Source organism: Hakea prostrata, chromosome 1 (genome assembly GCF_041222555.1).
Source record: "Hakea prostrata isolate BN-2017 chromosome 1, UWA_Hpros_2, whole genome shotgun sequence".
Taxonomy (NCBI): domain Eukaryota; kingdom Viridiplantae; phylum Streptophyta; class Magnoliopsida; order Proteales; family Proteaceae; genus Hakea; species Hakea prostrata.
Window position 1 is genome coordinate 15,009,593 of NC_142600.1, and position 27,024 is coordinate 15,036,616.

The following is a 27,024-nucleotide window of genomic DNA, read 5'->3' on the forward strand; positions in this document are numbered from 1 at the left end:
CTCTGGTCGCCCCCTTCCAGAAAATGGATCAAATGGGTACTTGTGGGTTGGTGAGTGACAACGAACAAGAAAGTTGATGTTAGACCACACAAAAAATAGTTGAGAAATGCTTTTCATGGAATGATCGAGATGGAATTTTTATAGTATATATTGTTTGAAAGCAAAGATTAGAGGGTGTGGCAACACCTAATTTCAACAGCTGATCTTCCTAACATGCTTTATCTCTTATTTCCATTGCACCATAAGCTCTTGCATTACCAAATTAATCTGTTTTAATATTGTGTTTTTAGGAGAAATGGGTCATCATAATCTGCAGAGTCAGGTAGTTGAGTAGAGTAAAGAAATGATATAAAGGATAAGACAAACATGTGAAGCATCTGTGTTGAAGCCTACAGAGCTTCTAGACTTGGAGAACTAAGTTCAGGTCGAGGTCATTAGAAGGTAGCTCGTCTACCTCAAATTTACTGTTGCCACAAAATTGGGATCGAATGATACGCGTTGATGCTGCCATTTCTGTCTCAGAGGACATTTCGCAAGCATCTCTCCTTCATTAATTTCTACCCTTCCTCACTCTTTGTCTTTTTACCCTTTTTTTCTTCCCTCCCCAAACCCCCTCCCCCAAGCAAGGGGGGGTCCTGTGTCTTTTTTTTGGTTGGTGGGGGGGGGGGAACCCCCCCCCCCCCCACCGGATGATTAAACAAATCACCCAAATGACAAAATAAACAGACTGGCAAATAAAGAAAGACAACACAAAGCAAATAAACAACAAACCACCACAAGAATGAAAAGGAAATGCAACAACACACAAGAATACGGGTCACAACCCAAAACGAGAAGCTACACCACGGGGAGGTTTCACTATTTTAATCTTCAAAATAGTACAAGATTTGAGGGATACAATGTTACCAACCGGCACATAACCTCTCAAAACTCCGAATACCCTCCACCAGCCGAAGAAAACCCCAACCAAGCCAGCTCAATGGAGGCAATGGAGAAGAACACAGAGAGAAGAAACCCTCTGCAAACACAAGAAGAGAAGACTACAAAGCAATCCGTTGGACAAAACCACTTGAAGTCCCAGAAACTCACTCTCTCTCCAACCCCCCAAGGCCCCTTAATGATACCAAACACCTACCCAGTAAACACTAAGTGGGACCCACCAAATTCAAATTTTGAATTCAAACAAAGATAAAGTGATTTCATCACAAACCCAACAATCTCCACCTTGATGGAAATCACTTACTTGTCATGTTTCTTGAAACCAAAGAAGATAGAGACCAATTCAACTTCTCTCCTTGGACAACCTGGAAGCATATCGCCACATTCTCATTGGTTCCAACAACAATTGGATCCTTCCGCTTCAATGACTTCCGAATGTAATGATATTGTACCAATATATGCTTTGTCCTCTTGTGATGTACCGGGTTCTTGGCAAGTAAATTGCACCATATTATCACAAAACAAATGCAACCTTGATTCAATGCCAATCTCACCCACAAACCGAAGCCACACGCCTTTACAAGCCGGTTGCGCATATATTCCGCTGGTAGTTGATAATGCCACCGTGCTTGAAGCTTAGACATCCAACTTATTGGACCATTTCCATACTGAAAACATACCCCATGAGATCGCCCCTATCACGATCATCACAATAACTAGCATCCACATAACCTGAACTTGCCCCACCGCTAAATGTGATAGAGTAGTCACGTGCCTCTCAAATATCTAAGCACCCATTTGGCTCCCAAGCTTCTCGGGATTTGCCATAAACCACCAACACACCAACGCAGAGCAATATCCGGCCTAGTGCACACCATTAGAAACATCAAGCCCCAACTAAACGCATAAGGGTATCTAGACATCTTGGTCTTTTCATCTTCCGTATTTGGGCTATCATTGGAAGATAATTTGAAATGTGATCCCAATGGAGTTGAAACCGCCTTTCTTTACACGCCAAACTCTCAAGAATTTTCTTCACAAAAGACTTTTGTGAAAGTGATAAAGTCCCATTCATTCTATCTCTTTGAATCCAACTCCAAGAATTGTTGGCGACAGATCCTCATTCAAACCCTGCCAAACACCTTTGAGCTCTTCAATTTAGCTTTATCCTGGACACCAAGAGCAGCATCCACATATAAAACAAAACACATATGAACCACATCAAAGAACTAATGATAAACAATGATCATATCACCTTTGTAACCAAGACTTAAAATGAAAGAGTCAAAAGTTTTGTACCATTGTCTTGAAGCTGTTAAGTCCATATAAGGACCTCAACGACAGAGCCCGCCTTCTCAACAAACCTGGGCCCATGTACACCCTTCAAGAAGATCACCATGTAAAACGCGTTTACATCCAGTCAAGCTCCAAGTCAGCATGGCAACAAGTCCAAGCACCAACTAATAGTCACCAACACAACCGGGAAAAACTCAAAGAAATATACCTCCTTTGTGCAAAGCGGGCAACAAGCCGCCCTATACCTCCACCGCCATCCACCCCTCTCTTGAGTTTGTACACCCATTTACAACCAATGGCTCTCTTGGCAATCCACCAAATCCCATGTCTTGTTCTTTTGAAGTGCTTGAAACTCTTCATTCATTGCATCCTCAATGCTTTGATCATCGCATTGATGGCATCAAGAAATGTACTGGTTCTTCATTTAAAGCCACAAAGCCTAAGAGTATGGATCAACACAACCTGTACCTCGGCAAACGAGTTTGTCTTGTTGGCCTTCTCCCAAAGGTAAAATCCTCAACACAACCGGTGTTTCTCTGAATTTCTCCTTGTACATCTTGATCATCAAGATCTATGACATCTCATCAGAGCATCCTCATTTGAAGAACTTGTAGGTTGCATGTGAAATTCATGGGTATCCTCAACAATTGATTTTTCTTCATCACATTTCTTTCCACCCCTAATCAACATAGAGGATTCATCAAAATGTACATCACGACTATAATGATCTTATGGGTACGGATCCATAACCGATACCCCTCACATCTTAGCATATCCTACAAAAATGCACGGATTTGGATCAAGTTGCTCCGACAACTGGAATCAAAGCAAGCATACATCAAAAATTTCAAACGAATAATCACAAGGAGTTCCATGCCATACCTCATTTGGAGTCTTTCCACCCAAAGTCATTGAAGGAGACCAACAAGATAGAGGAAACGGGCACAACTCTCTCAAGTTGATTGCAAGCAGGAACCCTCCACAATGTCTATCAGCGGCCACTCCATTTGTTGTGGAGTATGACAAGATGATGAAAACACTCCGAAAAATTACAAATCATCTGCATATCCATCCAACGCTCAAAAGATGCTCCTACGGGTTTCTCCACCTCAACCTGAAGTTCTGAATGCCATTAACACATCACTCTTTGACTTGAGAATTGTCACCCATACTTCCTGAAAAATCATCAAGAAAGTAACAAAGATGAGCACCACCATAAGACATATCGGGATGGACCCCAAACATGAGTGAATATAATCAAAACCCACGGTGCATACCCGCTAAAAGCTCTATGATGCTCCATAGACACAATGCTCACAAAATTCTTCTCTAAAAATCAGATTTGGGATAAGTTATTTTCCATCAAAACTTTCATACCTTGTCACTCATGTGCCCAAGTCTTGATGCACAACCTAAGAGAAACATCTCCTTGTCAACCACCACATTTGCAACATCATCAACAATGGAACTACCCAACAACGTACAAGAGACCAACCCGGATTCCCTCAGATAACAAGAGCACCTCTGAAACTTGAGTACTCCATCTCCTCGGAAAATTTACAACCTCCTCTCCAAAGTAGATAAAGAAACAAACCTTGTCATATCCGGAACATGTCTAACATTTTCAAGTGGGAACAATACCATCAAACATCTTCAAGTGTACCGCTCCAATGCCAAGTGTTCTACTAGATGAGTTATTCCCCATTCACAATCCTCCTTCACATGGCTCATATGTGCTAAACCAAGATTTGTGTGGGCACATATGATGTGTAGCACCGGTGTCAAGAACCCAATTTGGTGAAATTCAATTGCAACCCACTATCAACACTTCATCTTCGATAACACTAGATGTGGTAGCCACAACTGATTTGCCTCCTTAGAATGTTCACCAACAACTCTTTACCTTTTTCATTTCCCGAATTAAAACCATTTTCTTCTTTTGAAACAATTCTTTTAAGATGTCCACTCTCTCCACAAAACCAACAATTGTACTTGCCATCATGCCCTTGGATTTAGATGATGTCTTGACTTGCTTCTTGAAGAACCCTTTGAAGAATCAGAGTTTGCTCTACCCTTGTCATATTAGCTCCGAACCCACCTCCATAGAACTTCCCAAAGAAGCCTTTGGAGTTCATCGGCAAGTAATGTACTACAAACCGAATCAAAGTCAAGAGAATCCTCCTTACTACAACATAGGGTCGTACTAAATGATCATAAGATTCGGTAGAGTGCAAAGTAAAATCACCGCCTTGTCTTCATCCTTCATCTTTTCTTCAACACTTTCCAACCGACAAAGTATATTGTTGAACTCATTCAAATGATTAGAAATATTTGAACCATCCTTCATTCTACAAGAAAATAATTTTCTCTTCAAGAAAATTCTATTTGTGAGAGACTTGTTTGGTAGATGCTTTCCAACTTTGACCACAACTCCGGCGATTTTTCATGTGCAATATTAAACAAAACTCATTGGACAAGCTCAACCGAATAGTAGACATGGCTTTGAGATCCATCTCTTCCCAATCATCATCTTTCATTCCCTCCGGTTTCTTATCATTTCCCAACAATGCTTTGTGACAACCATTTTGAATCAACAAATCTTTCATCTTCATTTTCCATAATTCAAAATTTGTCTTTCCATCAAATGGCTCCACCCTAAATGTATGAGCACTCATTGTCTTCAAAATAAATGCACAAAACCTATGCTCGATGCCAATTGTAGAAGACAAGACCTTATCCACGGAACCGGATGATTAAACAAATCACCCAAATGAACAAAATAAACCAAGATCGTCAATATAAATTGAAAGACAATCACAAAGCAAATAAACAACAAACCACCACAAGAATGAAAAGGAAATGCAAACAACACACAAGAATACGGGCACTAATCCCAAAATCGAGAAGCACACCACGGGGAGGGATTTCACTATTTTAATCTCAAAATAGTACAAGATTGAGGTGATACAATGTACCTCAACCGCACATAACCTCTCAAAACTCCTAGAATACCCTCCACCTAAGCCTGAAGAAAACCCTCAATCCAAGCTCAAGCTTCAATGGAGTTGCAATGGAGAAGAACACAAGAGAGAAGAAACCTTTCTTGCAAAACCACAAGAAGAAGAAGACTTACAAAAGCTAATCCCGTTTTTGGACAAAAACCACTTTAGAAGTCCCTAGAAACTCACTTTTTCTCTCTCCATTTACCTCTCCCAAGGCCCTCTTAATGATACCAAACACCTACCCATGTTAAACACTAAGTGGGACCCACCAAATTCAAATTTTGAATTCAAAACAAAGATAAAGTGATTTTCATCACTAAACCCAACAGGTAGATGCTTGGAGCAGTACATAGCGTAGATTCATTGCTCGGTCTAGATTAAGTGAATCACGTGTAAACGGTCAAGATTTCCGCTGCTCCGAACAGCACTACTGCCAAGCAAAATCTGTAGGGTTGAGTTCATCTCTCTCTTATTTTTGGGTTAAAATGCTTGCTGGTAAATTTTGACTTTCCTAGATCCACAATATTTGTGTTATGGACAGGACACACACGAGTGTGGGATCGTTTAGACACTTGGTTTCTTACGTAGGTCGGGAACCATCCAAACTGGACAAAACCAACAAGGAATGCCACACCAGCACCAAGGCAAAAAAGGACAGCCCACAAGGATGGAAACTCCTAACTGGGAGTTCATCTCTAAAAACAGCTGGGCAGGTAGGTATGCGGGATCATGTCGGCACTATGAAAGGTAACCTTGCATAATAAAGGGCCCAATCAAAAGGTAGACACACTAACATTTTTTTGAATAGTCTCTAAGCAAGCATCACTTGGACTCCTTGTTTGGTTGATCCCCCGTGACTTAACCATCGGAGACGGCTACTTGACATTCTAGCCAGCCCACTTCTAACCTCTTTTGCAGGAGCCATTCTTTTGTAGGTTGGGACGTGGATCAAATATAAGACGCAACAATTTGGTTTTAGCCTTTAGATTTTTGCCAAGTGGAATTATTTGTTGGCTTAATTGTCATGTGTCAATCAATTCTGTATTATGGGTTTAAAAGCTGGATTAGTTGGTATTAGGCTTAAAAAGCAGCTCAACTATTAAAGTGGAATCAAACAAATCCAAAGCATATACCACTATCACTTTTTCACCACACAATAGGGGTAAGGTTCATGCAAAGTCCAGTGGAAGTCTCACCTTTGAATTATTTATCATATTCAACATGAACTCTATACCTATTATGTGATGAAAAAAACGTCATGGGAATAACATGTGGACCCCTCGACAAGAAGGTGATCCGGACGATGAATCAGAGAATCTAAGGACGCATCAACATACCTTTTCTTTTCTTCCTTCTCTATTTTCAAAGCCTATTCATGAACCACGGTAGCATGGTTTTTTCTTTCTTTTTTTAAACTGTATTCAGTTCGAATCGGTTGCTCAGGCCCATGAATTCTTAAGCAAAGCCCAGTAGAAGCGGGAAGTGGACCTGTAGCGGAGAGCGGGACAGCCCCAAGCCCACCATGGCACCTACCGATTGAGCCCAGAGCTAAATTCAACACCCAAAAAAAAAAAAAAGTACATGGCACACGTCTGAGCGAAAAACCCAGTGGTTTTTTTTTTAATACCCATAAGACTAAAATAATCAAGAGCAACAATCCAACGCACATAGAAGTGAAAGGGGATAACCATGGGGCTCTTCCGTCTATAGAGAGATAAAAATAAAGAAGACAACAAGGAGAAAGAAAGGATGCAAGGATAAAATAACTTTTTAATATCATATTAAATTTCGGTCCTTGAATCTTTGCTTGAATCACTTGTCATGTATCGTAAAGAAATGAATAGAAATAAGCAAAGTTAAAAGAGTCCAGCCACTCTATCCACAGAGAGAAGAAAAAAATTTACAATCCATATAGTAAAATATTTGACATGCATCCAATCTAAAAATAAAAAAATCGTAAAAATATAAGAATCCAAATTTTTTTTCTCTTCTCCTTCCCTAAAAGATCCGGTAATATGACTTCATAAGTGATTGAGTTTAACTCAACCTTTATTTAAGAGGGTTATAGTGACTATAAAAGACACTTTTAGCACGCAAAAGAAATAAAAATATGTAACTATATAACTACTAATAGAAACTTTGAAATGTTCTCCATCATATGATGATGACTTATGCTTGTATGTTTTAAATTAAATGTAGGTACATTTTTAAGGTACTTGAGGGAAAGGTTCAAAATGTCATTGCCATTTGAGGTTGTGTTTGTCCAAATTTTGCCCTCGATGAAGGAGACCACTGAGCAACAACCTAAACTTTCTTTCTTCGGTGCAAGGAGTTATTGATGGAAGTAATGATGAATCCAAATTCTCTGCATTAGCGGAAGGATGTATAGAACATATAGTCATATTGATGACAATAATTTACTAGGTAACATATGTAATTCTGACAATATTCCTACTCACGGAGTCATGCATGATTCTAATCAATCTTACATTCAAGGAAACTACCAAAATTCCAGTGTGCCAGCATTACAATAGAACTCCCATGCGGATTGGAGGAGGGTCAAAATGGAAAGATGAGCTGATGATGTGAATTTAGTGACATAAATGGAAGATGACATCCATAGTAAGCCCCCAAGTCAATATATTGCCGACATCTCATTGATATTTGATATTTCTCATGTCACACCTTGGTTTCGTGTTAGGTCCTTCCACAGGGCAATATCGCCTTATGTCTGCGATATATTGCCTCCTTTTTGTACCATGCTTGAAGTCAAACATGACCTCTTAAGATGCGAAGCTAATTAATACTAATAAATAATACATAATAAATTCATATTAAATAACTTAAAATTATGATGATCTACCAGAGCAATGGTCACCTTTTCCGTCGTTTCCTTGCTTACCCACTTTGCATGGTAACGGTTGATTTTTTAGATTCAAGATTCCCTAGTCTTCCATCACCAAAAAAAAAATGGAAAAAAAGAAAGATTCCTTAGTCTTCTCATTTGTTACTCAAGTTCTTTGGAAAACAAATTTCTTCTTTTCTATCTAAAAAGTAAAAGCTACGGATAGAAATGTACTATGTACGTAATGCTGCCTTATTATGTGAAATAAAAGATTATATCTATTTTAATGTATTTCCGTCATTAGTGTCATGCTTATGTTAGAGATTACATGATCATATAGTGATATCTTAACTTTTGTGAATATTTTTGATAAATATGATATATAGTTCATTAAAATGGTTTGAACATGATATGATCTGATATTTTAAAATTGAATTTTTAATGCATCACGCCACAAGCACATGTGGTGTTGACTAATCATTCAAATTTTTTAATATTAAATTTGTGCTAATTTATATAGAAATTTCTTTTAAAAAAAGTTAGATGTATATGTGTAAGCTAAAATAACATATGTATTATAATTTGCTTGTAAATTCAAACTTCTCATCCCTAGACGCTTTGTTTTTAATTGAAGATCCGTTGACCAAAAAAATCAGTATTATGTACAATTATATTATATTTTTTTACATTATGACTCGCTTAGTAGATTATGTATATTTTGATGCATGATGAAGTAACTAATGTATTTTTATCTTATATGAGCCATCGCTCAAGGGCCTGTTTGGTTACATGAATCCAAAGATATGAAATCTCTGGATTCACAAATGAGAGATTTATACTCGTTTGGTTGTATAAATCCCTAGATTCATGAAATCTAGAAGTTCTCATTTTTACACTAAAAACATAAATCCGTAGATTCATGGGTATGAGGTGAAATCCAGAAATTTCACCCCTATGATAAAAGTGTCAAACATTTAAAACATGACTTAATAAATGTTTTTCAAAATGAATGTACAAATTTCATTCCAAAGATTCAGGCTAACAAAACACTTAATTTTATCAACCATGACTATAGATTTCAAATCTATAGATTTTTGAAATCTCCAGACTCAAGTAACCAAACAGACCCCTAATGCATAGTATTGGAAATGGTATCCAATTAAAAGTCAATACAATATGGACATGATTTAGTAGTGTTGGTATATATATATATATATATATACTTGCCCTTGATTTTGTTAAAAGTATCCAATTGTATAAACTAGTGATTATCAGTTTATGACTCAATACAGATTTTTTAAGTATTGTGAGAGTAAGCGTGTCATATCTTACACAATTTTACCAAAATCAAAACTTGTACCGAATTGACAAAAATATATTACTTCGATAAATGGTTGGATGATGGTATAGATAAAAAAAATACAAATGAAACATAAAACATTAACACCCTACCACAAAACTTGATTGTAAATAAATATGGTTCAATATGGGATGACAAACTTGTATCATTTTATCTTTTACTATTGTAATAGTTGGGGTAAATTCATTTTGTAATTTTTTAGTGAAGAGATAGGGAGTTCAACTCTTGCAGGCAACATACATAATGTCCACATCCCCTATATGAATAAAAATCGTTTGCTCAATAAAAAACTTCATTCCGTAACTAGACTAAACATTTCATTCTATATTTAATTGACACTCTCTTGGTGAGATAACATCCAACCGGTTGAAACTAGTAGACCTATCCGGCCCAACCATGGGTCAGTAGGAAGATAAGCTCTCACACTTTTGAACCACATAATAAGGGGTGTGGTCCTCGAATTTATTTTTTTAAATATTTACAGGTGAGCTCTACCATCAAATTACTTTAGTCATCCGTGTGAACATTTGGACATTTGGGTTTGTCGTTCCATGGATTTGATTTTTTTTTTTTTTGGGTCAACACATGGATTTGATTTTCTGATCCCGTAGAATCTGAATCCCGATCCCCCCATTTGACTGTCACTATCCCATAACCCATATGGCCAGATATCTGGTTCTTTACTTGTACCGTTAGGAAAGTGCACCAACCAAACACTAGAAATTGAACAAACAAATAGGCAAACCAAACTCAATTTAATTTTTTTCTCTTGTTAGGGAAAAATATTTTTTTCTCTTACCATTATATAATATTATATCAAGCGTACTCACTTAAAATTATCGTTTTCGTTGTTGTCTAGCCTTTCTTTTTTTCAAACATTTAATAATTATAGGTCTTCTGTATTCCTGGTCTTCCTTTTAAGAGGTTTCTACTTTGCAAGGGGTGACTTCTTTGACCAGTTTTATATGATTTTCTTCCCAGTTTATAAATTGCTGCCTCCCATCTTTTCCATTCATTGCTCTGCTTGCCTACTCATACATTTTTGAGTTTGGACACCCTTCTCTGGGTTTCGCTGGAATCTAAGATTTCAGGTACTTAGCTAGTGTTTTTATTTCTCTAATTCATAGTCTTCTTTTTTAATCTGTGTATGAGTGTTCAGTTAATTTATCGAAAGCCAGAGGAGAAAGGAAGTAGGGGGTGGGTTGGATGAGTTCAGTCCTATGAAGTTACTGTGGAAAATCCATGACAATTTAGAAGCTCTGATTCCTTAAATTCTCTCTTTCTTGAGCAATTCTGTTTATGGCAATATTAGTTCTGTTTGACTGAAATGAACCCTTTTTGAGTTCTTTTCTTTTTGCTTCAATTCTTTCTTGAGCACTTTTCTAGGATTTGGTTCAGCTTCATCCACTTGCTTCTCTGTATGATGGTTTTGTGTACAACATAAGCACTATTTTTTGTACGTTTTGAGTTTGATCTCACATTTATTGATGAAGAAGCTCTATTTATTCAGTTTATGCTCTGTTTCATGCTTACAAACTGATGTGAACCTTCCTCTCTTCTTCAATCCTGTGCTTTCTCATTGTAAATTTCTGATGTTTACTCTCTATTGATGTTGCTTTAAACAGCCTTCAGTTAAATATAGACATTGAATTAGTCAAGTTCTAGGTGAATTACCAAAACAAGCAGAATAAGCAATACAGTATCCTCAAGCATCTAGCAGCCATGGCTGACGAAGACATATATACTAAAGATGGAACGGTGGATTATCGTGGGAAACCGGCTATAAAGAGCAAAACAGGAACCTGGAAAACTGTCCCCTTTATCCTAGGTATTTGTCCTGCTGCACTATAAATTCCAGTCTTCTTCTACTTTTCTCTGTTTCATCAGAATTATCACAGATATGGAGTTCTCCTCAGGAAATGAATGCTGTGAACGTTTGGCATACTATGGGATGAGTACTAACCTGGTGAATTATCTCCATACGCAACTCGGCCAGCCTACTGCTACAGCAGCTAATAATGTCACCAACTGGGGTGGAACTTGCTACATTTTGCCACTGCTAGGAGCTTTTCTAGCTGATGCCTACTTGGGAAGATATTGGATAATCGCCATTTTCTCAATCATCTATGTCTTTGTAAGATAGATTCACCTACACATACAACAACTCTATTGAATACTTAAATGGATTTTGAAATCATGCTCTTTATCTTTTACATGGATGCAGGGGATGACACTACTAACATTGTCAGCAGCTGTCGATGGACTAAAGCCAACCTGCATTAATGGCATTTGCCATGCAACATCAGGAGAAACTGCTGCCTGCTTTGCAGCACTTTACCTTGTCGCTCTGGGGACTGGAGGGATTAAGCCTTGTGTCTCATCCTATGGTGCAGATCAGTTTGATGAAGCCGATGAGAATGAGCGGATACATAAAAATTCATTCTTTAATTGGTTCTATTTTTCTATCAACGTTGGTTCTCTTGTTGCTTCTTCTGTTTTGGTCTACATACAGATGCATGTGGGTTGGGGATGGGGTTATGGTATTCCAGCAGTATGTATGGCAATTGCAGTAGTGAGCTTCTTCACAGGTACCAGAAAGTTTCGGAACCAGAAACCAGGAGGCAGCCCTCTAACACGCCTTGCCCAGGTGCTGGTTGCAGCCTTTAGGAAATTTGGAGTTAGCGTACCTGCTGACAAGTCTCTTCTGTATGAGGGGGCAGATGAGGAGTCTGTGGTTACAGGAAGTCGCAAGATGGATCATTCAGACATGTTGATGTAAGTGTGCACTACAGAACAGAGCCTTGATGAATCTGCAACTAACAGCAGAACTTCTATTGATTCACATGTGATGTTGTTGCCTACAGTTTCTTCGATAAAGCAGCAGTTGCCACGGAGGATGATCACACCAAGGGCTCAGTTAATCCGTGGAGACTCTGCTCAGTGACTCAGGTTGAGGAGCTCAAATGCATTATAAGAATGCTTCCTGTATGGGCCACTGGCATAATCTTTTCTACTGTATATGCTCAGATGAGCACCATGTTTGTCTTGCAAGGTGACACTATGGACCTTCACATGGGCCCAAACTTTCAAATTCCAGCAGCATCTATCACCATCTTTGACACTATCAGTGTGCTTATCTGGGTTCCAATTTACGACCGCCTTATTGTCCCAGTGGTCAGAAGATTCACCGGCCATAAACATGGATTCACTCAACTCCAACGGATGGGAATTGGGCTTTTTATCTCTATCTTTTCCATGCTGGCTGCAGCAATTCTGGAGATGATGAGACTTCGCATGGTTAGACACAAGAATCTTTATGATCAACAAACAAACCTACCCATGTCAATATTTTGGCAGATCCCGCAATACTTCCTCATTGGATGTTCTGAGGTGTTCACCTTTATTGGGCAGTTGGAGTTCTTCTATGACCAAGCACCTGATTCAATGCGGAGCCTGTGCTCTGCTCTCTCACTCACAACAGTGGCCTTAGGTAACTACTTGAGCACACTACTAGTTGACATTGTTACTAGTATCACAAAAAAGAACGGAAAAGCTGGCTGGATACCCGACAATTTGAATGGGGGTCACATCGACTACTTCTTCTTCCTCTTGGCCATCCTGAGTGTCCTCAACTTGATAGTTTATATCTTCATTGCAAAGTGGTACACTTATAAGAAGGCTGTTGGGGAATTCCGCAAATAGTAACACAATCTTACGCTTGGATGAAAAGATTCACCAATAAACTTTGTATTCCCTTTCGGTTTTGTGGGCAGCAGTTCTAATTTTATCTTAGTTGGTTCTTATGGTCAAGTTTTAAGACCTGCTAAATACTTTAGGGGCCATTACCAGCGCTCAAACAAAAAATGTTTGGATTCCAAGACCAATGAATTTAAGCACGGAGAACAATTACTCAATTCACTAAAGTATCTATACACTTCTAAGTACTTTCCATAGACATTGTAATTTGGCTTTAATACAAGTTGAAGATGGTCTAATCATAAGGCTAATTCAAATCTTCAGCTTGAGGAGTCAGAATTCATGCTCTCTGATTAGTTATAAACTTGAGCTCTTGTGAAAAGTGCTGGATAGATAATCAACCACCACCCAACTTGGGTAGCTAGCATGGGGTGGTACTTTTGGACACCCTGACCATATCCCTGTTTAGTGATCACTTCCAATCAATGAGTGGTATTTTGCTAATCTTCAAGACTAATCTTCATTCTGGGAGCAGAAGGGTCAAGATATTAAGGAGGATTTGACATGAAAATAAGTCATACTACAAACTATGGTATGAGAACAATGTGGAACCATTAATTGCTTGGCCATTGGTGAGGTTGCAGGACAACTTGGTTCATATGATTGTTTCAATTGGTTGGGCAAATTCATGGCACTGGCTACAAAACTGGGTTCAATTTTGAAATGGATTCTCAAAATATTGCAGATTGCATAGCTATCATGTTGACGACTGGTCTGGGTGATCGCTGTGAGATGGTGGCTTTGGATTGAAGCATTCCAATGTGCAAAGAGTGTGGAATGACATACAGTCTACCCAATGAGTAAACCAGCATGCATGAATAAATATTAGAGAGCAACTGCGCTTGGTTGGGTCAAATAGTAAATCACGGATACCGAAAGAAAGGGAGAAGATTTAAGAGTTTATTTTGTTAAAAGGAATCAGAGCTAGCTGAAAACTTTGACTGTGCAAAGAAGTGAAGCAGATAGGGCGAAACGATAGACAAAGTCTCCTTAATCTTGAGTTAGTAACCCCACCATGTATTGAAGAATTGAACCATAAAATCTAGTATCAGATTGACCTGATTCTACTTATACAATTTTGAAGGTAGATATAAGGAAGACATACAAAATTTCCCTAGAACCCAATTGAACAGAAGAAGAAAAATGAAAATGCAGTCTTTGGAGTAAATAATGCCAATAAGTATTATATGCTGTAAAGTTCTCATGTTTCCACAATTTTAAGACTCACTTTCCCTAATTATAATGGAAGTGCCAGAAATGACCTCACATCCCATCTCAAACTATTTCAGTTCATGTTTGAACCTAAATTCGAAACCCAGAAACAGAAAGAGAGGAAATGGAAATCTAGCGTTGAATAAATAACGTTCTGTTTTTTATCCCCTGTTTTTAACTAAGGCACAATTTTCCTGTTTCTGTGCCTTTTTCCTATTTCTGGTTCCTGAAATCATGTATGGTTACACATAAAAATAAAGAAAAAAATATATTTCTATAAAAAAAAATGAAAATTTGTTTGGTTCGCATGAAATAGAAATGTTTTTATTTTACTAAAAATTATATAAAATGTGATTAACACTAATAAATTGTTCTTGTCCTAATGTCAAGATAAAGGACTAAACAGAAGTTGTGCAAAAATATCTCTGTTTGAGACCTTGATATATCCTAACTAATAAACCATACAAAGTTGAGTGAGTGTTTAAGATCTCAATGTATACTTCTGTCTCAGTTTATCCTCCACGACAGACAGAATCAATCGATTCAAAAAATTATAATTCAGAAAGAAAATAAATATATAGCATACATTTCGAAGAGGCATCATGACTAATTAGATTAAGACATGAATTCATTCTAAGGCCCTATTCACGATGCAACCACACACTCAATTCAATATCCGAACCTAACTGTTAAATTATACGGCAGATTATCCTCAGTTATGAATGAAAATGCATCATTGCTTATGAATAAAACAAATCTGAAAGGGATCCATTACAATCAAAACACAGATTATATGTAACATAAATTGAAAACAAGAATTAACACACCAAGACACCAGATTTTACATGGAACCTCCTTAGTTATGAAAGGCCTAAGTAGTTCAGGCCCTTGTGCAAAGGCTTAAGTATTTCATCCACTGCAAATAATTTCAAAAGCTTCATCCAAATTGTAGGAGATTTGTGGCAAACCAGATTTTCAAAAGCTGATTTGTTTAATAGTTATTCATGACATTAGCTCACCGTTCAGTATTCTCTTCTAATCAGCAAAACCAGGTTCATTTCAACAGCTTTGTTGATGTGTGGAAACTAATTTCTAACAAGTCTAGTCCTTGTGAGAAACTGAAACACTGTCATCAAGATGAAAACAGAATCTTAGAAACAGAATCATTACAGCAACAAAAGGTCTGTTTAGAAGACTGACTAGAGTAGGGAAGGTCTAGCTCTGAATAACAACTAGAGTTTCCTTAATCCTGATGATGCTGGTACAAGGCAACATGCAAAAATCTATTACTCAATTCCTTAGGTTGGATCCCCTACATATTCAGTCAATCCACCCCAAACCCAACCAGAGGAGGAAAAAGAAGAGCTTTAAAATTCTGGATGGAGCTCTTTCCTTGGGACTTTTTTGTTCGCTTTCTTAATTATTTTTTTCTATCTAATGATACCAGCAGAATGGTTGCCATCTCCATCGTGAGATTATAACAAATGTACAACGCTGGATTAGTTGAGTAATGATTTCCAGTTTTTAGTGACCAAGTTAGTGAAGCAGGAAAACAATAAGCAGCTCTTTTCACTATTTTGGCTTTGACATTGAATCTGGTACTCGAAACCACAAGTCCAGTAGGGAAAATTCACGAAAAACGAACTGGGCATAGGCCATCAAGGTCTCGGTGATTGGTTAACAAAGTGAATGGTACTGCCATGCATACACTACCATCAAGAAAATGTTACAAAGGAAGCAGAAGATATTAAGAATGAAGCTGCCTTTTAGCATTTGTCCTTAATAGAGAACTGAAACCCATAAATTGAATTAACAAGGGTTCAAAGGTAGCAGCCAACAGTCCTTTCATCCTCTACATAACCCCCTCCCCCCGGGGTACAAGTAAGAACCCTTCCTGGATTTTCATCCAACTTACCTAAACCTAAATAAGCCTTCAAATAATTACGATGAAGATTTTTAGCTCAGTTTCTACTAAATAACCAAGAGAAATGAAGGGTAGGGTGGAAGATTTGAGACACATACATTAGCAATGATTTTGATATAGCACCTGTTTTAAGTTTGGCAACCTAGTCACTTGCAAGGAACACAAATTGTAAGAGACTTGACTTTTCTCTGCTTCAGCTATGAAGCATTTCAGAATTGAAGTATTATTTTGACACGGTTATAAAAATGGCCTATGTGGCCTCTCTAGAATTGCAGAAACGAAGACCTCTCTGTCATCTTTCTCAAGCTTTGGCACAATCACCAATTTATGCTTTTTGTACCTTAACATCTTAAACGAGTCAAAAGAAATTATCCAAATCCTCCTCCAAAAAGAAGAAGTCATCAATCCAAATCAGATTACTCAGTATCAGAACACGATCCCAATTGTACAAGACGATTTCTAATAGCATAAATTCTATCCATGTATCAAGAAATCTTGTTGTGTGGATAAGAAGAAAAGAAAGAAAAAAAAAAAGTACCGGCATTCCTCTTGTCACCCGAAAATTTGAGAATAGAGAGGACGACCGATATTCGAGGAGGAAGACTGAAAACAGAGATGACGAGCAAGCTTCGACGGAGACTGGAGAGTGAGAGGAGCTTCGCAGATGGAGACTGAAGAGATAAACGATGAACGAGCTCACTGGTGGATGTCCGATCGAGGACGTTGTTAATAACGTTTTAGGATTTGTTATGTTTTGAGAGCAAATGACACCAATGCCCCCGCAGTGGGCCTCTGTTCCTCCGCCTTGTCACTTGAAGTTGAAGAAGCTGGTCTTTCTTCCTTCTTTTCATTTTTTCTCTTCCCTAAGACGCACAAGTCACCAGTGTGCTAACTGCTAACAAGTAACAACATGATTTATTTAGAAAAAAGTCAAAAACAAGGAAAAATTTTCAGTGCAACCCTCTAAATTATTTAATTTACCAATCAGAGACCCTTATGGGGTGAGTATCTTTTCTCGTAAAATCAAAGTTAAATACAGATATAAGCAAATTAAACTTTTCAAAAATATAAAAATAATCTTAAAGGAGAAACCTTATGCTTGACTCTTTTCTTCCTCTTCATTTGGCTATCTGCAATTTCTTCCTTCTCTTATTGAAATCAACAGAAAGTTTACAGATATGGTTCATAGGATAATACTTTTAAACTTAGGTTACAGGGGTAATATTGGAAATGGATTAAAAAAATGAATTGAGATTAATGGTGTCAATAATAAGGGTTCTACTCTTGTCGACAAATAAATTGGATAATTCAAGGAGTGACATTAATACTAGGAGATAACTCACGGGTCGGATTAAAAACTTCCCTAAAAATTGAGCATGCAATATGCATTTTGCCTTTTGCTAAGAATTAAAAAGCCAAAAGACATATTACATTTATTTTAGAAAACTCATATGAAAACACTAATTTTGCCATTTTATTATAGTCATTTGGATTTCAAAGAGTCGATTATAATCGGTGACATAAAGACAGTAAAAAAGCTATAGTACAAAGGGAGCATGAGTAATTATCAACAATAACATAAAAATCATATAAAATTTGAATTGTGTCTATTTTGAAGGGGAAACACACACACCCGATAAACATTTTTTTGAATTTTACCAGAAATCCCCTAAGAGAACCTCATTGATACACAATCTGAGATTTCGAATCACGGATTCAGAAACTAAACGATGGTTGTAAAATCTGGTTCACTGAATCTTCAAATTGGCGTTTTTTAATATGGGGATCTGAGATTAGAGAAGGGTGAAATCCTATTTTTCAAAATTGCCATCAATTGACATCACAAGGATCTGGGAATCAAATAAAAGGAAGGTGACCACCCCTAACCCGGAGTAGGACGAGCCCAAGGCCCTAAGAGCCTCTAACAGGTGATCATGAGAGAAACATGGAGATAAAGACCTAAAATCTTTTGGACTTAGTGCTTCTATGTACTATGTAGAGGAGGCTATCATCATGCCATAAATATGTCTAGATATGAACTTTAACTACTCAAGAACACTTTTGAGCTGGAGGTTATAATGGTCATTTCACCTCTAATTTAGAAATAAAACAAAAACCAAAATATTGAGTTCTCAGATATGCTTATGCTTAAATTGATAAGAGATTAGAAAAATCATGAATAGTAACTTCTTTTCTTTACAAAATTAAGTGATTTTCCTCCATAATAAAGAAAACCAGATACTATTTGAGATTCGAAGAAGCATCAAGAACTTAATTAATCATGTGTTTAAATACTTTTATCTAAAATAATTTGAAAATTAAATGCAGAAAACCTAGATCATTAAGTTAAAAAAATGTGCTATATCTTTTTTTTTAGTAGAAAAAAATGTGTTATATCATGATGATGTAATTGAGTTGACAATCAAATTCGATACGTAACTTATATGCATTATATATCTTGACATTTGGGTTTTGATATAATTTGTCTAGGGTAAATGAAGCATGCAAGTAAGTAATGGGACCAATCTGGTCCCCTCTCTAATCCTCGATCCTGAGTCTCCTTTTTGCTTCTCTGTGATGAGACGCTTGTTTATTCTTCTTGATGTCAGGAATTCTGTTTTCTCTTTCTCACTGTCTCAAATCATTTATGTAAAATTAGATCAAAACGTTACAATCTATTATAATTTTATTCCATTAATAATATATTATTATATGAAGTTTTTTTTTTTTTTTAATAAAGTTATTGTACTAATCTTGTACGCCTGTGTTGTTTATCTTACAAGTTTCATCTCCTTGGATTAGTTTGACATCATTCACTAAACAATAAGCAACAACAATGCGTTTGTTTCTTGGGACATCAACTAAAAAATTTAGTAAAAGTTATTATAATGTTTGGATAATGTCACGAAGTTTTTGAATTAGATTAGGGGAAAAGGGAAGCATTGATGAAGTTTCAAGATGGGGAGCACTTAGCTGATGACCACGAATTACAGGGAGACCCATATGTTTAAGGTGATAAGAGTGTTTTTTTTAGAATGTTTTATTATTATTTACTTATGAATCTCACATAATTTGTGGTTGTAACGCCCACAAAGTCAGGAGAGATAATCTACACTCCTCCATTGGTGCATCATATATGGTACAGGATGAGCCGGATATAACTTTAACAATATTTAATAATTTTATCACCCATTATTCATAAATTGAATTTCAAAATAATAAAACAATTACTTTTCTCATGTTCAAAGTTATTAATTTTAAATAACTTTGAAAAAAAAAACCTAATGTATGAAACACAAGATCTACAAAGAAGAAAATCGCATTATATTTTAACAATGCAATTAACTCTAACATGACAGACATTAATCAATATGATAAGATCATTTGTCCATGCGAAATAACAAAAAGTCGCATGAAATGTTTCCATAGTTGATTCCTTTTTTAAAAAATCCATTTTAAATGTCTATATTTTATAAATTTTTTAATTTTATTTTAAAAGAATACTAATTGATCGATTAATTGGTGTTTAGCATATGGTCAACTCAAACCACTTTCGATTTGGTATCGAGCGTTTGTCATGTTTGGTTGTTACTTGTAACTGGAAATTTAATAAACTTTTCGTTGACTTTAAATTATTTTCTATTACTATTTTTTATTCAACTAAGATTCTCTTTTATTATTCTAAAATACTATCCCCATCACACGTGTCCTTTTCTCAGCCTTTCCTGAATATTCACTATTTTCTATAATAGTTTATATACAAAAACTTCATGTTAGAGTAATATCAAATATCTCGCCTTCAAAATTAGTAACCATGTTTGATTCGCTGGAAATGTATAAAAAATGGGAAAGAATAATATATATATATATATATATATATATATATATATATATATATATATATATATATATATATGAAAAGATTGAAGGAATCTTTTACAAAATAATGCAGCAACCGTTTCCATTTCTTATTATCAATTCCATGTAAATTATACTACTTTTCCAATAATTCCATCGCTTGTCTTTTATTGTGCATGAACACTTCCCCTAAAATTTATTAGAGAGAAACCGTTTGGTTGCATGGAATTTCTCACAAAATGTTAAAAACCCCCAAAGCCAGGTGAGAAAGAAAAGCAAAAAAGATTGTTTGTGCAACAATTGCAACAAACCTGGAAATTTTGAGATTTATTTTTGAAAAATTTGTTTTTACACTTATGAGAAATAGACAGTTAAGATTGAAATTTTGACTGTTTGCAGCACAATGCCACCACATTAACCGAAGTTGAACTCAAAAAACAAAGCATGAAGAATGTCGTCGACTCAGTTGGTGGTGTGAACGCTATAAGTTTTCTTTGCGGTAGAAACCCCATTCAATGACGTATTTCTTTTTCATTTTGGATTTCTGTGGGTTTGACTTCGATTGGTCCATCTCTAAACATCAATAATTCAAATCCAACGGCTCTGAACCAGGTTTTATGTGGGAGGCTACATTCATGTTGTAGATCAAACATGGTGGGACAAGTTGGACTTTTAAAACTAGAATCTGAGTTTTGTTTGACTATGATTTCTACCCAATTCTCATCTGAAACCTTGAAAGTGACTGTCTGAAACCCAGAAACTTTTCTCTCAGCAGGCCCTAATCTTATCTTCTCAAAAATCAGTTTTTTCATTCTCTGCATTGGTTTTCAGAATTCCAATCCCATCGTATTTCTTTCTACTTGCACAATGAAAGCTCTTCAATGATTTTTCTCTACTTTTTCCTTTTCAAATTTGATTGTTATATGATATACTCAATGCTTTTGAAGTCTGAATAGAGAAGCTGTGTACGCATTTAAGGCAAATTCAGACAATAAAATCTAAAATTAAAAAAAAATCTGTAATCCAAGTGTATTTTGAATTTGGGTTTTAGATTTTTGTTTAAAGTAGGTGAACAAAGCAAGCAAGAAAAGATAAAAAGTCAAGCAAGTGGTGGGTCCCGTGATTCCCTCCTTCCCCCTCTGTAATCCTGAATCTTGCCCGCCTGTCTTGATGATTTACTTGCTTATTCTTACCTGACGTCAGGAATCCATTTTCATGATTCTGTGTTCTTCTCATCATTATCTTGAATCAATGATTAAAAATTTACAGCAAACGTTACACTTCATTACAGGTGTTATTCCAAATATATATTGTTATTATAATATCAAGCGTATTTACACTTTCTACCAAAGAAAAAAAAGCGTATTCACTTATGATTATTCTATTTTTTTTTTTTAAAATTAGCAAAAAAGGGTGTTTTCTCATTCAAGTCTACTTATTTTTCTACTCTGCAAGTGGCAACTTATTTGATAAATTTGACGTTCTTGTATAACCTCGTCCTATATAATCTTGCTGCTTCCCTTCTGCTTCCTTACAATTCTTGAGGTTGGATACCCTTCTCTCTGGGTATTGCTTTAATCTGAATCCTCAGGTACTACTAATGCTTTTACTTCTCGCACTCTTTGATATTATTTTTCTTTCATTCTTATTATCTTTGAGTTGATTCGAAAGCCGGAAGAGAAGATGGGTTGGAATGGATGAGTTCGGAGATGTGAATATTCTTTGGAAGTCCTCCATAGCAATTTTAGGAGCTCTGATTCCAAATCTCACTCTCTATACCCTCTTATTAAGCGGCTGGGAATATTGTTCACTTTGATTGAAATTGAATTCTTTTGAAATTGTTTCTTCTTTTTTGGCTTCAATTCATTCTTGAACACATGTTTAGGAATTGGTTCAGCTTCAGTCACTCGTTCTTTTTCTATAATAGTTTTGTGGACTTCTTCATATACTTCTGTTTGTTTATATGTTTGGGGATCTGCAAGAATCCATTGTAAATGCTTGACCCAGTGATCACAATTCTTTTTATTGTATCACAGACTTTGCTTTTGTTGCCGCTCTTTATAACAATGCCTCACAGGGGCCTCACAGGGGAGTTGATTAATTTGATGGGTGATTTTGAAAACTGTCCACACCTTGAGGATTTGAAATTTTAATGTTTGGGTCTTTGTCAGGCTCTAAGTGTGGACTTGAGGATATGTGTTGGGTATTTGGGATTCAGGAATGAATTGGAACCTGCTCACTCAAAAACCTTTAATGGTTAGCCTAAGCTATTTTTTGCTTGATTTCAGTGGCCCTTTCTTTTCTCTTCTGTTAAGTATTTGAGTTTGAACAGAACACTTTCGAAGTTTCTAGTAATACTTTTAATTAGACCATTTGCTGACTATCGTTATAGGATTCAATTGTCATATAAAGTAAATTTCTCCTCGCATTTTAAACCCCATGCTTTCTCATTATAGGTAAATTTATACATTTGCAAACTGAATCTTGCAGGAGCTTTCTTTTACATTGCATTCATTACCATCATTAGTTGGTGCTACCTGCTAGGTTTATTGTCCAAACAAGAGATATTCACTACATGGAAGTCATAGGATACATGTATGGATGAATAGGTTATTCATATCTATGTTCCAATACATCTGACTTTTGCTGCTAGTGGATTGCAAGTGTGCAACTACTGCACCTTTCATTTGCTAGTTTTCTCTTGCTTGCTTCTCCAGAGGTTCCTCATCACATTTTGGACCTTCTTTATATTCTATCCAAACTTATACAACTTAAAGAGTAAATAATCCTTTCACATTATAACCCATTAAACTACAAGACACTGAGATAATTTCCAATCATGAGCAAACATTTTTCTATCACCTTATTGGAGAGAGAGATATTGAACAGTATAACTTCAACACTATAAATAAACCAGAGCCCCAAATCCATGTCAGTCTCACTCTAGATGGATATAAATTTAGCAGAAATTAAATGATGGAAAGAAACATTTGCAGGCCGGGCTAGTTGATGAGATTGTGTTACCTAGTTTGATTGCATTACTGCTGTTAAATTTTTAACATTGTATAACATTCTTTATCATTTCATCGATTCTCATATGATAAATATTCATGCAAATGCTCTCCCATGTTGCTTTTTACAGCCTTTAATTGAATATAGGGGTTGGATTTGCCAAGTTCCTGGTGAATTACCAAAACAAACAGAATAAGGAATACGGTATAGTCCAGCATCTAGCAACAATGGCTGAAGAAGATATTTACACTAAGGATGGAACAGTAGCAACAATGGCTGAAGAAGATATTTACACTAAGGATGGAACGGTAGATTATCGTGGGAGACCAGCTATCAAGAAGAAAACAGGAACCTGGAAAACTGTCCCCTTTATCCTAGGTTTGTCCTGCTGCACACTAAATTCAATCTTCTTGTATATTCTGAGATCTGGTCATAAGGTATGCATGTAACATGGATTTCTCCACAGGTAATGAGTGCTGTGAACGCTTGGCATACTATGGGATGGGTACCAACCTAGTGAATTATCTCACTATGCAACTTGGCGAGGGTAACGCTACAGCGGCTAATAATGTCACCAATTGGTCTGGAACTTGCTATATTCTACCATTGTTTGGAGCCTTTCTAGCTGATGCGTACCTTGGAAGATTTTGGACAATTGCCATTTTCTCGATCATCTATGTTTGTGTAAGATTGACCTAAACAACAACTCTTCCTTATTTAAGTTCTTCAATTTGGCTTGCCATAATCTTATCCCAAATCAATGGGGTCGGCTACATGGATCCTTACAAGGTTAAGTAAAAGAGATTAGAGAAGCAACAGTAGTAAATTTAAGATATATGAAGGTAATGGAAGAAACATCTGTGTGCTGTGAAAACAAGAATTTGTTCTTTAAACCCCTCTTGACAAGTTGGATGGGTCATATGAATTGTCTACATAAATAACTCAACTTTTAGACCCTTCTTTTCTGTGATAAACTATGTTTTTCCCCCCCATGAAAGTTAATAAGATTGACTGAAACAATAACTCTTCGTAATTTAAGTTCTTCAATTCAACTTGGTCAAGCAATGGAGAAACATTTGCAAGCTGTGAAAACAAGTTGTTGTCCTTTTAACCCCTTTTGACAAGTTGAATGGATCATATAAGTTGTTTGCATAAAAAACTGTACCTTTAGGCCCCGCTTTTCTGTGATATACTATGTCCCCCTCCCCCCAAAAGCAAATATAATATAATATTTTATATGGATGCAGGGTATGGCATTGTTAACATTGTCAGCAGCTGTCCCTGGACTAACGCCAACCTGCAACAATGGCAAATGCTATGCAACATCAGGACAAAGTGCTGCCTGCTTTGCAGCACTTTACCTTATTGCTTTGGGGACTGGAGGGATTAAGCCTTGTGTCTCATCCTTTGGTGCAGATCAGTTTGATGACGCTGATGAGAATGAGAAGATACATAAAAATTCTTTCTTCAACTGGTTCTATTTTTCTATCAATATTGGTGCTCTTATTGCTGCTTCTGTTTTGGTCTGGATACAGATGAATGTGGGTTGGGGATGGGGTTTTGGTATCCCAGCAGTATGTATGGGAGTTGCAGTTGTGAGTTTCTTCTCAGGTACACGGAAGTTCCGGAACCAGAAACCAGGAGGCAGCCCTCTAACACGTATTGCCCAGGTTGTGGTTGCATCCTGTAGGAAGTATAGAGTTAGAGTACCTGATGACAAGTCTCTTCTGTATGAGGGTGCAGATGAGGAGTCTGTTGTCACTGGAAGCCGGAAGATTGATCACTCAGATACATTGATGTAAGTGTATGCAGCATAGCTTGACAGCATTCTTTTTCCCTATGATTAATTACAAATGAGGAACTAACTGAAAATTTTTCTAAATCTAGTAATATATTCTGGGGAAGTAACCCTGGAAACAACACCAGGGTGGAAATCACCCACACCATACCAGTGGCAATGTGGGGAATGGGATAAATCCACATTGGATACAAATGGTCAAGGTAGGTTAGATAACACTAGACACATGTGAGAGGACACTAGTACACTGGATATTTCATAAGATCTTCAATTTGAATGCAAATTCTCGAGTTGTATAGGAAAATAGGGAAACTACTTGAAATTTCTAAATTTAATATTTCATAAGATTTTCAATTTAACGAGTAACAGAATTCTCCAATTTTTTGAAAATGCGGTTCATCTTCATTTCCCCATTACTTTTAAAGAATAAGAACCTAAAGAAACTTGGGGCATTGAACCAGACATTTTCAATGCGTGCAAAAAGGATGGCCTAGATTAGTTTTATGTGTTCTTTCTAGTACAGATTATGCACTGGCTTTTCTTCCTCAAGCTGGCAAAATTAGCATTTTAGCTTAGATTAATTTTATGATGTGTTTGTTTTGAAACTGTGTTATTCAATACTGATCTTTTTCTTACTTGCTTGTGGTCTTATCGACAGTTTCTTGGACAAAGCTGCAGTTGACACAGAGAACGATCACATGAAGGGGTCAATTAATCCATGGAAGCTCTGCACTGTGTCTCAAGTTGAGGAGCTCAAGTGCATTATTCGATTCCTTCCTGTACTGGCCACTGGCATAATCTTCTCTACAGTATATGCTCAGATGGGCACCATGTTTGTCTTGCAAGGTGACACCATGGACGTTCACATGGGGCCAAACTTTCAAATCCCAGCTGCATCTCTCTCCATCTTTGATACCATCAGTGTACTAATCTGGGTTCCAATTTACGACCGCCTTATTATCCCATTTGCTAGAAGATTCACAGGCCACAAACATGGATTCACTCAACTCCAGCGGATGGGAATTGGCCTTTTCATCTCAATCTTTTCCATGTTGGTTGCAACAGTTCTGGAAGTAATGAGACTTCGAATGGTAAAAGAGAAGAACCTCTATGAGCAAAAAACAAACCTACCAATGTCAATATTTTGGCAGATCCCACAGTACTTCCTCATTGGATGTTCAGAGGTGTTCACCTTTATCGGGCAGCTGGAGTTCTTCTATGAGCAAGCACCTGACTCAATGCGAAGCCTGTGCTCTGCTCTCTCACTCACAACAGTGGCCTTTGGGAACTACTTGAGCACACTACTGGTTAACATTGTTACTAGCATCACAGCAAGGAACGGAAATCCTGGCTGGATACCAGACAATTTGAACTATGGTCACATTGACTATTTCTTTTTGCTGTTAGCCATCCTTAGTGTGCTGAACTTGATAGCTTATATCTTCATTGCAAGGTGGTACACCTATAAGAAGGCTGTTGGGGAATTCCGTAAATAGTTACACAATCTTATGCTTGGATGAAATAGGCTTCAACTCATCAACATACCTTTACTTTCTTTCTCTTTCTGTATTGTGGAATTTATTTTAACTGGTCCCTGTACTTTTTTAGTTCTCACTGTTTCTCATGATCTGTGTTTAATAACTAGTTAGTAGCTCCGCCTCTGGTGTGTACTCTACATTTTGAGTACCTCCCATAAACATAGCCATTTGGGTTTTCAGCTTGGGCAGTTTATGTTCGTCTTTTCTGGTCAGAGTTGTAAAACACAAGACCAGGTTCTTGAATGATGCAAAGGTGACATTACTCCATCTGTATCATAGATTGATCACGTTGGGTTTGCCAGCTTTCGATTTAAACAATTCAGAATAGGTGGGAAAATAATTGGCTTCTTCAGAATCATTGCAGGAGCCAAGAGAGGTTTCTGTTACAGAAGATTCAAGAATAGGTTTTCAGTTGATCAACGAAAGGCGGGAAATTATTGATATTTCAGATCATGGAGGTATATCGAAACGGCGGAAACAGGGA

General features: G+C 36.8%; 2 protein-coding genes across 3 annotated transcripts; both read left to right on the forward strand.

Annotated features, from left to right (window-relative positions):
- Positions 1–10,445: 10,445 nt before the first annotated feature.
- On the forward strand, positions 10,446–13,182 carry LOC149027760 (protein NRT1/ PTR FAMILY 8.1-like). Its single transcript, XM_089165582.1, has 5 exons — positions 10,446–10,533; positions 11,068–11,270; positions 11,359–11,576; positions 11,667–12,217; positions 12,307–13,182. The coding sequence occupies exons 2-5, from the start codon at positions 11,165–11,167 to the stop codon at positions 13,142–13,144; spliced, it is 1,713 nt and encodes a 570-aa protein (XP_089021708.1). The 5' UTR covers positions 10,446–10,533; positions 11,068–11,164; the 3' UTR covers positions 13,145–13,182.
- Positions 13,183–21,653: 8,471 nt separating this feature from the next.
- Positions 21,654–26,626, forward strand: LOC149027761 (protein NRT1/ PTR FAMILY 8.1-like). 2 transcript variants are annotated; one of them, XM_089165612.1, is made up of 5 exons: positions 21,654–21,783; positions 23,352–23,582; positions 23,671–23,888; positions 24,452–25,002; positions 25,661–26,626. In XM_089165612.1, the coding sequence occupies exons 2-5, from the start codon at positions 23,432–23,434 to the stop codon at positions 26,496–26,498; spliced, it is 1,758 nt and encodes a 585-aa protein (XP_089021738.1). In that variant the 5' UTR covers positions 21,654–21,783; positions 23,352–23,431; the 3' UTR covers positions 26,499–26,626. The 2 variants fall into 2 exon arrangements, with proteins under 2 accessions (XP_089021738.1, XP_089021730.1); XM_089165604.1 differs by having other exon boundaries at positions 21,655–21,783; positions 23,335–23,582.
- Positions 26,627–27,024: the final 398 nt, after the last annotated feature.

Bases quoted from the DNA above. Each gene is read 5' to 3' on its own strand.
- LOC149027760 (XM_089165582.1), top strand. From the start codon at position 11,165: ATGGCTGACGAAGACATATATACTAAAGATGGAACGGTGGATTATCGT. The intron at 11,577-11,666 runs GTAAGATAGATT...ACATGGATGCAG, and splicing joins TCTCAATCATCTATGTCTTT to GGGATGACACTACTAACATT. The intron at 12,218-12,306 runs GTAAGTGTGCAC...TGTTGCCTACAG, and splicing joins GATCATTCAGACATGTTGAT to TTTCTTCGATAAAGCAGCAG.
- LOC149027761 (XM_089165612.1), top strand. From the start codon at position 23,432: ATGGCTGAAGAAGATATTTACACTAAGGATGGAACAGTAGCAACAATG. The intron at 23,889-24,451 runs GTAAGATTGACC...ATATGGATGCAG, and splicing joins TCTCGATCATCTATGTTTGT to GGTATGGCATTGTTAACATT. The intron at 25,003-25,660 runs GTAAGTGTATGC...TCTTATCGACAG, and splicing joins GATCACTCAGATACATTGAT to TTTCTTGGACAAAGCTGCAG.